Raw genomic sequence first — 17,121 nt, 5'->3', positions numbered from 1 at the left:
TGAAAGAGGAGAGTGGAAAAAGTTGACTTAAAGCTCAACATTCAGAAAACTAAGATCATGGCATCCAGTCCCATCACTTCATGGGAAATAGATGGGGAAACAGTGGAAACAGTGGCTGACTTTATTTTTCTGGGCTCCAAAATCACTGCAGATGGTGACTGCAGCCATGAAATTAAAAGATGCTTCTCCTTGGAAGGAAAGTTACGACCAACCTAGATGGCATATTCAAAAGCAGAGACATTACTTTGCCAACAAAGGTCCGTCTAGTCAAGGCTATGGTTTTTCCTGTGGTCATGTATGGATGTGAGAGTTGGACTGTGAAGAAAGCTGAGCGCTGAAGAACTGATGCTTTTGACCTGTGGTGTTGGAGAAGACTCTTGAGAGTCCCTTGGACTGCAAGGAGATCCAACCAGTCCATCCTAAAGGAGATCAGTCCAGAGTGTTCACTGGAGGGACTGATGCTGAGGCTGAAACTCCAATACTTTGGCCACCTGATGCAAAGAGTTGACTCACTGGAAAGGACCCTGATGCTAGGAGGGATTGTGGGCAGGAGGAGAATGGGACGATAAAGGATGAGATGGCTGGATGGCATCACCAACTCGATGGACATGAGTTTGGGTAAACTCCAGGAGTTGAAAAGGGAGGCCTGGCGTGCTGAGATTCATGGGGTCGCAAAGAGCTGGACACGACTGAGCGACTGAACTGACTGACTGACACTGTTGATGGGAATGTAAACTGGAGCAGCCACTATAGTGAACAGTATGGAGGTTCCTTAAATAGAGTTACCATATGATCCAGCAAGCCTACTTCCGGACATATATCCAGAAAAGACAAAAACTGTAATTTGCAAAGATACATGCACCCCAATGTTCACAGTGGCACTATTTATTAACACAGTAGTTAAAACATGGAAGCTAAGTGTCCATCAACAGATGAACATATAAAAAAGATGCAGTATGTCTACACCATGGAATATTACTCATCCATAAAAAAGAACGGAATATTGCCATTTGTAGCAACATGCATGAACCAAGAGATTATTATACTAAGTGAAGTAAGTAAGAGAAAGACAAATATTCTATCGCTTACATGTGAAATATAAAAAAAATAATACAAATAAACTTACCTACAAAAGAGAAACAGATTCACAGATACAGAAAACAAATCTATGGTTACCAAGTGGAAGCCAAGGGAGGGATAAATTAGGATTATGGGATTAATTGATACACATAAAGTAAACAACAAGAATTTACTCTGTAGCACAAGGAACTATATTCAATATCTTGTAATACATAAAAGAAAAGAATCTGAAAAAGAATATGTAACTGGGTCAGTTTGCTATATAACTGAAACTAACACAATATTATAAATTAACTATGGTGGTGGTGGTTTAGTCGTTAAATTGTGTCCGACTCTTGCGACCCCATGTCTGTAGCCTGCCAGGCTCCTCTGTCCATGGGATTCTCCAGGCAAGACTACTGGAGTGGGTTGCCATTTTCTTTTCCAGGGGATCTTGTCCAACCCAGAGATCAAACCTGGATCTCCTGCATTACAGGCAGACTCTTTACCAACTGAGCTACAAGGGAAGTCCCAAAATACTTTAATGAAATCAAAAACAGAAAAAAAAAAAGAACTCCTGTTTTAGAGTGCTAGGTGTATCAAGGAGGTGGTGGTAAGAGCTGTCTACACTGGTGAGAAACCTGATTTTATCACTGACACTGTCATCAGCAAACACTGAAGATAAAAAGCAGACTGCAGTTAATTTCATTACTGTCTCTAAATTCTCTATAGATTGCACATTCCCTTTCTGCCTGCATCTGAGGTGGAACTCCTGGCCTCAACCCAACCCTTTGGTATGCTACTATATAGAGTAGTAAGATTTATGGATTAACAACTAGCCTGATCAATAAGATACTGCTGATACATAATCACAAACTCTTCCATTAAACTCTGATCAACAGACAATAATCAAGTACAACTGTACTTCTTAATTAGGAAACCTACAGTGAACCTGATTTAGTATCTACTGAGGAAAGACTACACTTCTACTTCTGTTTCCTTTATAGCCTATAGGCAGAGTTCAACTGTATATAAAATTATCTTCTAAGAATCTGCTTAAAATTGCATATATTATGGATTCTGACCACATTACAAAGAAGACTCGGAGATTAATGACAATGCTTTCAATCTTTTACCGTTAGGATTGCTTTGAATGGGGTCAGAGACAGTAAATATTTTTCACTAATACTTCCACTACTGCCTCCTATAAGAGCAGCATGCCTGCATCATCATGAAGCTCCCAAAACCCACACAAGCAACTTCCAAATCCCTTCTCTACATAACACTGCAGGCGTCACTACCAAGTGCTAGTCTATGAAACATTAAGAAAAACTTATTGTTTTAATGTCATTTAAATGTCCCCTTTTAGCTCATAAATTTTTAATATTTTATTTCAAATATTTATAACTTATTTTATAAAAATGACATTTCTACCTTAAGCTAATACTTACAACAAATTTATATTTAATTTCTATAAGGTTCTCAAGTACTCTCAAGTTGCATGAAAATACACAAGAAAGATACAGAAGACTTTCTTGACTCACCTGGAATCTGTTTTTCTTATAACTATACCTACCTTCTATCACAATCTTTTTCTTGACTACCTGGCAACTGAGTGACCATTTCAATCTTGGGCCATAGTTTTCCTGGTTATTATCTCATTTTACTAGAGAAAAAGGCCCTGAAAACAGCTGCACTTTTCTACCTAGTTTCTCATCATTTCAGTTATTTTGAAAAGGGAAGGAAATGTACTTAAAGAGAGAATGGTCACATATGAATTTTGATTATTTGCCTCAATGCGGCAAAAACTATAAGATGTTATATTCTAAAAAAAGTAGGGAAAAGAGAAACCGTCAACTGCTTCACAGGTTAGTACAAGGGCTGACAAACTACACCCAAGAACCAAATTTAGCCTATAGCCTGTTTTTGCAAATAAAGCTTTATTGGAACACAGCCATTCTCATTTGTGTACATGTTTTATCTATGGCTATATTCAATATAATAGTGAAGCATGCATCCTCAAGTTACGTCCAACTCTTCGAGATCCCATGAACTGTAACCCGCCAGGCTCCTCTGTCCTTAGCATTTCCCAGACAAGAATACTAGAGTGGGTTGCCCTTTCCTCCTCCGGGAAATCTTCCCGACCCAGGGACTGAACGCACGTCTCTTACATCTCCTGCACTGGCAGGTGGATTCTTTACCACTGTGCCACCTGGGAAGCCCTGTAATGGTGAAGGGGAGTAGCTACAACAGACAGGATAATGCACAAAGCCTAAAATATTTACTATCTGCTCTTTTGTAGAAAAAGTTTCCCGATTCCTGGTTTGGTATAACTAGAAAGATCCATTTTAGTTCTAAAATATCAATAGCACTCTTGATTATCAATGAAAAATGGACATCACTAATAAGCATACAACTACAAAAGGAATGGTTTGAAAACAGTAAAAACAAAAAAAAGATAAGTGACCTTTCCTCAGACTTTTCCACTCATTCATGCAAAAATTAAAGACGTTAAGAGCTACTGTCAGGAAAATATTAAGCACCGCTCCAATGGAGCTTCTGAAGGCAGGAAGGAAAGAAGTATAATTTGCGGTCTCTATCATTAGGGACCCTGCATGTAAATTCTCAAGAGTCAAGGTTAATTGGAACACAGATGACTTTTTTCAGTGAGAGTGTCACCGCCTTATATACTTAGTGATATTGACATGCCTGTTTTTATCTGTAATCTGTTCCTGCATCATTCTGAGTTTGGCAGGAGGAATATACGCTCCACCAGTGCGAGTAAGAAGAGGATCCAGCTCCTCTTTCTTCTTCTTTGCAGTAGGTTCATCCTGAGCAGAGGAACTCTGGGTTACCGATGGTTCTGGGCTTCTTCTCCCAGGAGATGGTGATTTCCGGGACCTCTTCCGATCCACATCTCTTTCTCTGCGTTTCTCTCGGTCTCTACCTCTGTAATACATTTTTTTGATGGAGAAAAGATGACACAAAATACATTCTTAAATGAACTGCATACCAAATGAGTGAGACCATTTGGGGGCCACAGATTCAGATAAGGAAAAGGGGTTTGGCAGTGCCTCACAGACAAAATGTAACTTAAACTAGGTCATCAAGGCTCAAGAGGATTTACGTTGGGGGCAAGGTGGCGAGTGGGTGGGGAGAAGGGAGGATGGCATTCTGCAACTAGTAGAAGACAGAATAACTACTAAAAAACTGAGCAAGGTTATTTAGGCCAGAATAAGCCGAAATAATAAAGAATAATGTATAACAGCAGTTGGAAAGATGAGTTCGAGTCAGACTATAAAATCTTAAAAGACAAGCAACAGACTAAGATTTTTATCCTGCAAGTGATAAGAAATCATTAATAATTTCTGAGTGGGATAGCAACATGAAAATAGTGTTTTCCAAAGACAAATTGGCCTGCAATGTATGTGATAAGTTGTATAAAGGAGAAACCAGGGTTAACCTCCAATAATAGCAATTTAGGAGTGAGACTGTTATCATAAATTGTAATTTGAAATTGTTTCCTGATAGAACTGACAATTATAAATCTCAAAATATCAGAAGCTTCTGATTATTTTAGACAATGTGAAAAAATAAACCATTTTCTAGCCACAAAAACTCTTCCCTACTAATGCAGGTGACTATCCTTTGTAAAATGATTATTTAATGTTTTCAAACTATTAAGAAATAGCAAGAAAGAATGAATCTTTGATGTCTGCTCTCTTTCCCCAGTGAGAGTTTGTCCACTTGGCTGCTTGCTACATACATCTGCCTAGAAGCTCAGATTATTCTGCTCATGCTTTGTGCAACCATGAGTTATATGAATAACTATCACTGTACTACCAGGAAAGCACTTAGTAGATTTTACCTAAATCTAGAAGGTATATTTGAAATAATATGTTTTAATACATGGAAAAGAGTGCTTCTAGTCACCTTCCCAGGTAGCCGTGGAGAAACTGTTTTCCAGCTAAAGCACCTGAGTGACTGAAGACACAGTCTGTACCTACCAACACAATGTGAACAGTGGTAGCGGGGAAGGTGGTTCCAAATAGAAACCCTAACTAGTCAAAGAGGTGCTCTGAAATCTAGCCACCGCTTTGTAAATGAGCTGAACATTTTACATCTACAGGAAAAAGCAACTCATTTTATATCTATTCTCTGTAGAGAATAGCTACAGAAGGAATTTACTGGCACTGGTTATGATTCTTCTGAGAAACACCAGGTAAGACTGCTTGTTGGCTGGTAAAATTGTGTCCTTATACAATTATAGTGTTTCTCCTTCAGAGTGCAGAAGTAATAGTCTTCTCAGTCTAAACAGAGATATTTCTCTTCCAGTGTTTTTGTACTGTTGGCCTTTATAGTCTACATAATAAACAATGTGCTTACTTCACAGTGTGTGTGGATCAAATCAAACTTTGTATACATACACTGGGCTAGGCAAGGAATTACAGTGATGTAATACAGTCATGGGTACGGATATAAACACAGGCTCTGGAGTCAGAACTGAGCTCAAATCTCAGTTTCATTATCTATTAGACAGGTAACAGCAACCTGAGGTAACAATCAGTTCTAACCCACTTCTTTATATGTAAATTGTGAGATATAGTATCTAGTATATAAGAATTTTGACAGCATTTGAGAAGGTATGAGAATGCCTAGCTCACCAATTATGGTGGTAGCAGTTGCTCTTTTTAAAGGTGACTGCAGATAAACCTGTCTTTTGGAGATTAATTTAATCTGACATTTATAAGGACAGGTTACATGTTAGAAAGTAAGCAGTGAAAAGGAAATTTTGGCTGCAGATATCAAATAATGTGTTTGGTTCCAAACTATGGAGAAATCTGATTAAAATTCTAGTGTGGTATAGTCTGGGTAGTCACAGAATAGACAATATGAGAGAGACATCAAAAAGGATATCGAACTACGTGAGCAACAGTACATGGTAGGCAAGTTTTGGAAACCAGATGACTAATAAAGTGGGCAGTCAAGTTCTCTAAGACTCAAGTAAGAATAATTTATACTTAGAAAATGGTAACTTCATTCTCAATGTCCCTCTGCCATTATGTAAATTAAGATCACTCAATATCATAAATGACTTTCATTCAGTAAAAAATCTCAGAAACTCATATAAGCCAGTTCCTCATATAGCACAGTATGATGAATAAAAGCTTGAGACCTAGAGTCAGACAGACGAGGACTTGTCACTGACACACTTTTAAAACATGAACAAATGAATTAACTTCTCTAAGCTTCATTTTCTTCATCTATAAAAGTCATATATTTATTGCAATAAGAAGTTAATTCACATTAAGTCCTTATTAGAAAGCCTGGCACATAAAAACATCCACTTAATGCTAGCTGTGATTATTATTATGCACAAAGAAAATTTAAACAAGTATGTTTCTATAGTTAAAATATCTAATACTAACCGTGACTCCATGCTATTATCATAAGAACGCTCTCTCCTTGAACGCTCATAGTCTGACCTGCTGGAATCAAAGTAGCCTCTATCCCGAGGAGATCTTTCTTGTTCTATGTACCTAACACATAAAATAAGAAAACCAAAGTTACAAGTTGAAAACAATGATGTTATACTTAGAAAAGTCATATATTGGTAATGGTGATATAACTCTGTGACTGTACAAAGTCTATCAAGTGGATCTTAACAGATTATTTTGTTGACATCTATTCAGTTTGTCATGATTATAAAAGCTTCCCGCTGGTATGCAACAAATCAACTCCTGGAATTCACTTAACCAGGCTTGACATCCTGGGCATACTGTCCTTAGCAGAAGATACATATTTGCATATCATATACAGTTTAGTGGCGACAAAGCTCTCCTCCTGCTGTCTAGCTGGCTCATTTTATCAAAGTACTGAATAGTGTCATTGGTTGTCCTCCACTGGTTGTCAACCACTAGTGTCATTGGTTGGCCTCCGTAAAATCCAGTTATTCCACTCCAAAAGGCTATCTTTATCAGCTCCTATTCTTAAAATCATATTATTAGATATCTGTGACAATGGACTGAATGATCAGCAAACAGGGATAGTTAGTATAAGATCTGCCTTTTGAATCTCAAAAGTCAATAAAATCAGAGAACCTTAACGGAAGTTAATACATACACACATGATAAATATACACAGTAACATAATCTATGTCTCATATGCATATCTACAATTTATTTGCATATATGTGTGCATATGTCTATAGACAGATTTTTTAAAATATATATATAGGGAGGAGGTGATCCATGAAAGACGATAAGTAGGTGCAGAACACAGTAATTAACTTGTGTCTAAAGCAAAGGTTTTTTGAGACAGCAGAACGGAATATGAACAAAGTACATAGGGAATAAGAGATCAAACAACTGAAAGAAAATTTAGAGGGTGCTTCTCCTTTCATAAACTCTTTTTCAAGGTTATAGCTTACTAAGTGAAATAACTGAAGTCATACTATGAAGGCATGATGAACATTAATGGTAACATTTCTGAGCCTTTGAACTTAACACAATTACAATAAGATACATATAAAAACATTTTGAAAACTATAAAGAACCGTGTAAATATAAAGGATTAGTATTAACAGTAAAAGCACTTCAAAATAATGTGATTTCAACTAAACTTTCCAATTTATAAACTTCTATGCAGTATTTGACATATTAAAATTATTCTCCTTCACCTAAAAAATTTCAAAAAAATCTAGAATTATTTACTAGAAATTCCTAGAATAGTCATTCAAGGATGATCTGTTCTCAACCCCACTCAAGTAATATTTCCTATAAAACCACCAAAGAAAGTTATTAACCCTAAAATTAGAAATCTAAGAGCTAAATAATTTCTTAAACTTATCATTAAAATCTTGAGTGGTATTTAGAACACATAAAATTGTTTACCTGTCTTCTGGAGAGGAGGTCCTTTGATATGAATTATAATTTTCCCGTCTGTCATGACCAGAAGAATGCTTTTAATGGAAAAAAAGAGGGGAAGGGAAATTTTAAAATTCTGTTAAAAAAACATACAGACAACAACATATGTATCTTGGAAACGAGAAGTGCTTTAAAAATTATTTCAAAATATGCTTTTAAACATAAAAATAATTTATACTACCTAAATAGTATATAAGATAAAACAAAATTTTCAGGCCATCCCAGGTAAATGTCTGTTGCAGTTATCTGTTTACTATAGATCAAATACTGTCTTTAAACAACAACAACAACAAAAAAAACAAGGTTTAATAGGAGAAAATAATTCTCAAATTTTCGATGCCACTTAGCTAATATTTTATTTCTATGAAATGAGATTCGGATAGTAAAGAATCTGCCTGTAATGCGGGAGACCCAGGTTCAATCCCTGGGTTGGGAAAATCCCCTGAAGAAAGGAATGGTTACCCACTCCAGTATTTTTGTCTGGAAACTTTACGGACAGAGGAGCCTGGCAGGCTACAGTCCACCGGTTGCAAAGAGTCAGACACCACCGAGCTACTAATACTTTTACTTTCAATAAGATTTAAATTTATAGAACACCATTTTTATAAAGGCCTTTCCTGGTGAAAACCATGACCAAAGGATGGAGGTTTTATTGCAAGAACTCACTTCTGTGGTTATGCCCACGTCTTTCATAACACTGCACTTATGTTATTATCTCCTTTGGCTTAAGAAAACCACATTAGTCCAGGTTACCAAATCTGGACAAAACAAAAGAGACTGACTAACATATTTATGAAAATTCATTTTGGTTTTCAGCAAACATATTTAAGTGTCTGATACAGCATGTATGACACTATGGTAGGCTGTAAAGATTTAAAAAATATGACTTGTAAAATATAGCTCCTAAGCTAAATCCTTTGAAAAATAACATACAAAAAGATAACTTCAATGTAATATGAGGCTGAAGATACATGTCACAATGAGAGAGAGAGAGGAATTATCCAGTTTAAGAACATATTCTAATTTAAAAATCCAAATACACTTAAGATGCCAAAATATTTATAAACAGGTAAGTTTTTAAACCAGCTATAAAAATATTCATATTGACAAACTTATTTTTAAGAATTAAAATGATTTTAATTAACTGAAAGGAAATACAGTATGTTTTCAAAGAATCTTAATCTTGAAATCTAAGAAAAAAATAACTCAAATAATGAGTAATTTGTTCCACATACTGACATGCTTGCCTCCTTAAAGGGAAAAATATACATTCAAAAATTGAAAATTATACTGCAAAGAAATCTAAACAAGCTCCAACATCCTCTTATGTTACTGCTGTCAGTGGCTCAGTCATGTCCAACTCTTTGACCCCACTGACTATAGCCAAGCTTCTCTGTCCAGTCAAGAATACTGGTTGCCATTCCCTGCTCCAGCGGATCTTCCTGACCCAGGGACTGAACCTGGGTCTCCTGTATTGCAGGTGGATTCTTTACTGTCCGAGTCACCAGGGCAGCCTCGCTCTTATGTTATGACTAATTAGCAGCAGTTTGAGTCTATTATCACAAGTAAATTAATTGCTAATACAATCTCCTTAAGTATTGAATTTTTTGACTAATATATACTAATTAGACTAATGGGTGCTGGTGAACAAACATGTGATCAAAATTTATAATTTAAGGTAGTCAGTCTGGCTATATTTTATACTGAGTGCAAACATCTTAAAATCTGGTTTCTAATATGTTTAACTTTTAAAAATTCTTTCACTGGGCAGGCAGCAAAATTAAGTAGAATTGTTCAATACATATGACACAGGCTTCCATAAAACTTGACATCAAGATACTAAACCAAATATGGAGCACAAGATTCATGCAATTCATGGTAACGTCAAACACAGTATTTACTTATTTTTTATAAGACACACCCATTCCTCCAGCCTAGATACTCTGGGGGATACAAAAGATAGGAAAAACCTTCAAGGAGATTAGGATCTTAGAGGAGAGATGATTAGAAAGATTTCTACAGTTAAAAACATCAGATTATAAGTGAGACAGATAGAGAATGGGGAGGAGAAGAGGGAGGAGCGGGGAGAGAGAGAAAACAATAAAACTGCACTCTCTACTTTTCTTTTATAGGACATGACAATTATTTTGATTACATTAGGGAGAAGGCCTCAATTCTGTGCTAATGCTTTTTAACACATCTCCACAACATCTGTTGTGAGCAAGAGGGAGAAATAAAAAATACTGAAGTCGTGACTCAGGATTTCATAAATACGATCAAGTTAACCAATGGCTGGCACATATAGCCAGTGCTAACAGGAGATCTTAAGTCGGAAAAAGCACTGGGGTACATGGTACCAAGAGTGACAGTGAGTTAAAGGGAACTTGAACTGGGTTTCAGTACATTTTACTTAGTGAAAAATTTCAGAGTTTGATCCAAATAATAAGAACCTGAATTTCCCTCTTTCCCTTATTATAGAGGTTAGATTTGAAGTCAGAGCAGTAGTTGATGGCAATGTATCATTGAAATTACCTTTAAAAATTCTCTAAATTTTTCCTTAAGCAAAGCAAATAATGGTACACTGAGCAGTCGTCTGTGACAATGTAGACAGCAGTGTGAGGAGGTAACAGGAGCAGGAAGCCTGTGACCAGAGGCTCTGAACATCCCTTAGGCTCAGGGAACAAGTCTTTAGAGCAAAAGGCGAGGAGAGGCTGGAAGAGTCAGGGAGCTTGCCTCTAACTGGCTAAGGAAGCTACGTAAAGTCAGTGGAAAAATAAGGGATCCTCAGCTGAAGCCTCCTGAACCTTACAGACGAGGCCTCAGAACATGAAGAGAGGATCTGAGATAAGAATGGGCCCAACCCAGCTAGTGGCCAACAAGATGGAGAGAGGAAGGCAAATGAAACTGAAAACTGGCTGAAGAGGGCTGAGCCACTAAGTGCGAACACCTTGCTGGGGACATTTCCCAGGCTAGGGTGATGCCCCGGAAGACCCATGTGGACGACAAAAGGAACACGTGGAGAGGCCCAGTCTGAGAGAAACAGAAGAGGACTCACAAAGACTGAACACTTCTCGCTCTGCGTTAAAGGCAGAGACTGAGCTGACTGCTCTTGTCTAACATGGCTCAGTCAAGAGCCAGTTCTGCACAAGGTCTCCTTTCTCCTTAGGTCCCCAGCTCCTATCACAGTCTGCCACCTACTACGCCCACAATTAAGTGTTTAACTGTCAGTGGAGCAATAAATACAAGTTCCAAAGAGGCAGGTTTCTGAACACTATATGCAGGTATCTACTGACAGACGGCGCCAGCTTCCGGGACAGCGAACTCCCTGCCAAAGGAAATATGTAAGCACAGGCTGGATGTCTGCCTAGGACGGAGGCCTGGAGAGTGTCTTCTCATACTCAAAAGAGGTTTGAAGAGATGGCAACAGAGCCTGTCTCGGTCCGTAAGCACATCAATTCATTTTATTAAGCATTTACCACACCTCAAGCGTGGTACCTGGTGCTTGCTGTTAAAGAGCTCCTATCTCACACTAAATCGGTTTAGGGGTGCAGAGGTGGTGGAGGGGAAAGGAGATGTGTCTGTCTTTATAATCAAATAAAGATCCACCTTCCCCTTTACTGACTCCAAGATACAGGAAGTAATGTGCCTGCTTGTAGATCTACGGACTACACACCTTGGCAAGTAGATCTGTGCAGCTGAAATGAAAAGGAAGGATAATGGTTTGCTCTTCTGCCAAGTCCACTCAGAGGCAGAGGAACAGGTCTGAAGAAGACGGAGTCACAATCCTTGTGACCACTCTGACTACCTCTACTGTTCTACTCTTCTCACAACCTGCTCCAGCCACACTGGACTCTTCAGTTTTGCCTCTGCTGTTCCCTTTGCCTAGCACACTCCTCTCCTAGACACCTACTGGGCTAACTCCCTCATTTCCTTCAAGTGGGTGCTCAAAAAGGCCCCCTTTCACTGGGCCCTCCCTATTAAAAGCTGCATCATCCAACTGCTACTGATCAACCTTACCCTACTTCTTTTCTCCATAACACAATCTAGCATTTAACACTGAAAATACTATATAATCCACTTACATATTAAGTGTATGGTCTATTTGCTTTCTCCACCACTAGAATGCAAACTGTAAGACCAAGGAATCCTGTTTTGTTCACCATTTTACCCAAAGTGCTCAAAACAATCACAGGGACATCGTAAGAATTCAGTGAATATTTGGTGAATAAACGAATGTATAATGTCTATAAACTACAGCACAAAATAAGTAGCCCATTTATGCATCTGCAATATGCAACAAGAGGCTCACTTGTAGACAGGCATGCAAAAACTGTGACCAGCTGAGAAAGAAGACAATCATCTTCCATTTTAGACTCATGCAGGAAATAAAGCTCTTTAAGAAGAATGGCGCAATTTCCTGCTGTTTGTTATTCTTCGTTTATACACACATGCTCACTCACATATACTTTCTTGATTTACACACTCATATACATGCGTGTGCACACACACACACACCCTCCTCCACCCCTGTATGTTCTCTCAACCTACCACGTGGCCATCTGGCCAAATATCTAGAGTTGAAATTGTGTTAAGTTCAATGTGTGTGCGACACAACTCTACTGTCTGGTCCTACCGTCCTAAGTATATAAAGGCATTTTTGTTTAAAGGGTAGATAAACGACTACAAGTTTATGTTCTTTATTATAGGGTTCAAACACTTACCTTTATTTGTGCCACACTACTTTTCATTTTCTTTTGCCAGTTGATCTGATACGTCAAAGACTCCTTAAGTCAGCCCAAATAAATACCAAACAGGATGAATTCCTTGACAGTTTACCTTTCTGTCTGCAAATGTCACCTATAAAATATACCAAAATAAACTTTTGTTAACACTAATAAGAAGTGCATAAAATGGCGATATGTCATTATTTTGGTAATTTTTGAAAAATGCTGAACTCATAGTTACGTTCATATACGACTGCCATTCAAGTATTTTATAAGAACTGCGTATCAATAGTTTATAATTTATGGTATGGTGTAAGGTAATGAAATCACAAAAATGAAATAGAAAAAAAAAAATTAAAAGAGGTAGAGAATATAGAGTAAAAACTGTGCTCAGCACCAAAATAATTGAAAACAATTTTAAATAAATCTAGTTTGAATTGGAGAAAAGATGATACAGATTATCTCATCCAATCCTTCATTTTAAGGATAAGAACACTGTCAGATAAGTCATTTCAACGTTCTAAGTTATAACAGTGTTCTAAGCTATAAAACAAGCTGGCAGCGGACTAGAAACCTAGCTTAAGGACACCTGATTGGGTATTGTTTTCACTGAACCACACATACAAATATCTAGGTGCTATAAAGTACAGTGATACAGAGTTGCCATCATTTAATGCAGTTGGGGAGGTATATAAATCACTAAGTAAAGAAAAGTTTCCTTTACCATGGTTATCATGCTATCTAGATTAGTAAAAACAAAATATAGCTGATTCTTCACAAACGTGTCAATCTACAAAGTATAACTGCAATCTAAAGCATATCATTGCTCAGGGACTCCCAGAGCAGAGAGAGCCAGAGAAGGGAAGTCCCACGTGCTCAATATGCTCTCTCAAATTTCTGACTACACCTGCACCCACACACATACTAAACCCACACACACTGAACAGAGTCCTGCTCAGGATCACAGAACTGAACAGACATGTGAACAACTCAAGAGACAGATGGGTTCAAGAGACAGAATTTGCAACTTAAGCCTTATTAAATAATTGCCTAAAGGGTCACCATTCCTCAGGGGAATACAACAGAATCCAAAGTCTTAACAGAATAGCAAAATGTCCAGGATATAATTTAAAAATAACTTATCAGATAACTGTGGCCCAATCTTGAGAAAAAAGACAATCAATCAAAGAAAGCCAATACTGAGACACCAACCCAGATGCTGAAATTAGCATAAGAGGATTTCAAAGCGTAGTCAAAAGTGAAAAGGAAAACGTGCTTGTAAGGAAAAACATAGAAAATTTCAGGGAAAAAAACGCCGAAACAAAAAATGAACCAAACTGAAATCCAAGGACTGAAAAATACATGAAGCAAAAAAATTCACTGCACATACTTAAGAGCAAAATGGAGATAAAGGAAAGCCAATAAGTTTGTGTAAAATCATTAGAAATTATCCAATCTAAAGAATAGAGAGAGAAATTTTAATGAACTATATCAGGGATATGTGGGACAATATAAATGGGCACTGTGTAATTAAAGTACAAGAAGGAACGAGAGAAAGAATGGGACAGAAGAAATATTTCAAGAAATAACAGCCAAGATATCCCCAAATTTGACGAAAGACACAAATTTACAGATTCAAGAAGCATGAACACTCGCCAACAGGATTAAGAAAACCACACTTACACAAATAGTTAAATATGCTGCTGCTGCTAAGTTGCTTCAGTCGTGTCCGACTCTTGTGCAACCCCATAGACAGCAGCTCACCAAGCTCCCCCGTCCCTGGGATTCTCCAGGCAAGAACACTGGAGTGGGTTGCCATTTCCTTCTCCAATGCATGAAAGTGAAAAGTGAAAGTGAAGTCGCTCAGTCGTGTCCGACTCCTAGCGACCCCATGGATTGCAGACCTCCAGGCTCCTCCATCCATGGGATTTTCCAGGCAAGAGTACTGGAGTGGGGTGCCATCGCCTTCTCCGAGTTATATATAGTAGTCAGTAATCAAACTGCTGAAAACTAAAGATAAAGAGAAAATCCTGAGAGCAGCAAGAAGAGAAAACAACACACTATATAAGGGGAATACTTCAAATTATCTCTGACTTTTCTTTAGAAACTAAGGAGACCGAAAGACAGTAGAATAATCTTTAAAGTGCTAAAAGATTAAGAAACTGTTAGCTTCCAGCAAAAATAATCTTAAGAATGAAGATGAAATAAAGACATGTTTTCTGACTGAACAAAGCAAACAAAAACAACTAAGAGAAACCAAGAGAATGCATCAGCAGCAGACCTGCACTGCAAGAAATGCTAAGGGAAATAATACCAGAGAGAAGTATGGATTTTCAAAAAGGAAAGAATAACACTGGAAATGGTAACTTTCTCAAGAAATATAAAAATTACTTTTTCCTTTATCTAAAATACACAGATCTGTTTAAAGCTGAAACTATGTTGGAGAAGACTCTTGAGAGGCCCTTGGACTGCAAGGGGATCCAACCAGTCCATCCTGAAGGAGATCAGTCCTGAATATTTATTGGAAGGATTGATGTTGAAGCTGAAACTCCCAATAATTTGGCCACCCGATGCGAAGAACTGACTCATCTGAAAAAACCCTGATGCTGGGAAAGACTAAAGGCAGGAGGAGAAGGGGACAACAGAGGATGAGATGGGTTGGATGGCATCACTGACTCAATAGACATGAGTTTGAGTAAACTCCTGGAGTTGGTGATGGACAAGGAGGCCTGGCGTGCTGCAGTCCACAGAGTCACAAAGAGTTGGACACGACTGAGCGATTGAACTGAACTATAATGTCTTGAGAGGGCATAGTGTACGTATGCAGATATATGTGGACTAAAATGGACCTACATGAGGCAAGGTTTCTGATTTTTTTCTGAGGCAGTACAATGTGAACTCTAAGAAGCCTGTGAAAAGTTAAGGATAGACATTATATTCTCTAGAGAAAATGACCAAAAAAAATGTAAATAAATACAACTAAAATGTCTACAGATAAATTAAAACAGAATTTAAAAAAATTATTTATAAAGGCAGGAGAGAAGGAACAGAAGAACAAAAAACAGAGAGGACAAAAAGAAAAAAATAAGATGGCAAATTTAACTAACTCTATGAATTATGTCAAATATTAATGAACAAACATTTCTAATTAAAACACAGAAGCTACTCCTCCCTCACCTCAGGTAATACAGCCTTGAAGGTATATCCTAGACTATAACCTAGTCTTGTCTCGATTGTAGGTCCCACTTGCCTCCTAAAATGACTTACACAATGTGTATTTGCCATACACAGATCACATGATTCTTTTCAAAGATCCTGTTTTTACAGCTATTAAAAAAAAAATTTTATTCAACAAACTTTTGCCCAAAGGTAATGTTATTTTTTTCTAACCTCTACTAGCACCATCATTATATTCTAGTATATCCTTATCATCTAGTATTATTTATATATACATTTATTCAATAACAACAAACATTTATTGCACTTGTATTTTGCCAGGCATCCTTCTAAGAACTGGGTAGACAGCAATGAACAATCCTAACAAAATTCCCTGCCCACATGGAGCTTACTTATAAATTTATTTATAGATTAACTTATAAAAAGTAAAGTTACTCTATTTACAAAAAGTAAATCTATAATGATAAGCAAAGCACTCAGCTGCTAATAAAGCAAAGTGGCTGGCTGGGTTTTTTTTTTTATACATGTCATTTCAGATCATTACTTAATACTGTAAAACAAGATCCCGAAGTCACTATGTTTAAAAAAAACAAAGTGGAATATGAAAACCTGCATGGCTGGAGAATTACTTATACATATATTGGGGCCCACCTGACTTACTTAGAAGATCCGTATACAGGGGTGGAGGTGGAGGGCGGGATACCTAGGCATACTGGTTTTACAAAGGCATCCCCAAGGTAATTCCAATATCCAACTCTCAAGATTTCTCAGCTTTCCAATTCTGGACGAGAAACTGGTTATCAATTTGTCTTAAATCATGAGTCAAATATAGGACTCCACAGCTTATCTACTTTATAGTGAAGAACTTAAGACATAAACCATTTGAAAAGAGAAACATAAATTTCAAACATTAATCCTTAACTCACTGATAAAAAGCACATACATGTATGTAAAAAACAAAAACCAGTATCAGTCCTTTTTAAATCTGAGAAATTCTGGGCACAATTTACAGGGAGAAAATTCTCACTCATAATGCACTGATGGCCAGAGCACAGGCTTTCTGGAGCTTAGGACATCAGCCATGATAATTAAAGTAACAGTATCTACTGTAATGGGCTTCCTAGGTGGTGCTTTTGGTAAAGAACTTGCTGCCAATCCAGGAGATATAAGAGATGGGGGGTTTGATCCGCGAGTCAGGAAGATCAACCCACTCCAGTATTCAGAATCCCATAGAC

At 37.5% G+C, this 17,121-nt stretch overlaps 1 protein-coding gene across 5 annotated transcripts in view; it reads right to left on the bottom strand.

Moving 5' to 3' along the window:
• CWC22 (CWC22 spliceosome associated protein homolog) overlaps positions 1-17,121 on the bottom strand; it is a 65,398-nt gene that overhangs the window by 33,201 nt on the left and 15,076 nt on the right. For all 5 annotated transcript variants that reach the window (XM_060411094.1, XM_012132272.5, XM_012132279.5 and 2 more), the window contains exons 2-5: positions 12,707-12,842; positions 7,953-8,020; positions 6,489-6,599; positions 3,769-4,008 (exon numbers count right to left, since the gene is read on the bottom strand). In XM_060411094.1, coding sequence (XP_060267077.1) covers positions 3,769-4,008; positions 6,489-6,599; positions 7,953-8,020; positions 12,707-12,733 — 446 coding nt within the window. In that variant the 5' untranslated portion in view covers positions 12,734-12,842. The remainder of the gene's footprint in view (positions 1-3,768; positions 4,009-6,488; positions 6,600-7,952; positions 8,021-12,706; positions 12,843-17,121) is intronic.

Source organism: Ovis aries, chromosome 2 (genome assembly GCF_016772045.2).
Source record: "Ovis aries strain OAR_USU_Benz2616 breed Rambouillet chromosome 2, ARS-UI_Ramb_v3.0, whole genome shotgun sequence".
NCBI classification, from domain to species: domain Eukaryota; kingdom Metazoa; phylum Chordata; class Mammalia; order Artiodactyla; family Bovidae; genus Ovis; species Ovis aries.
This window is presented reverse-complemented; position numbering and strand designations above follow the sequence as displayed.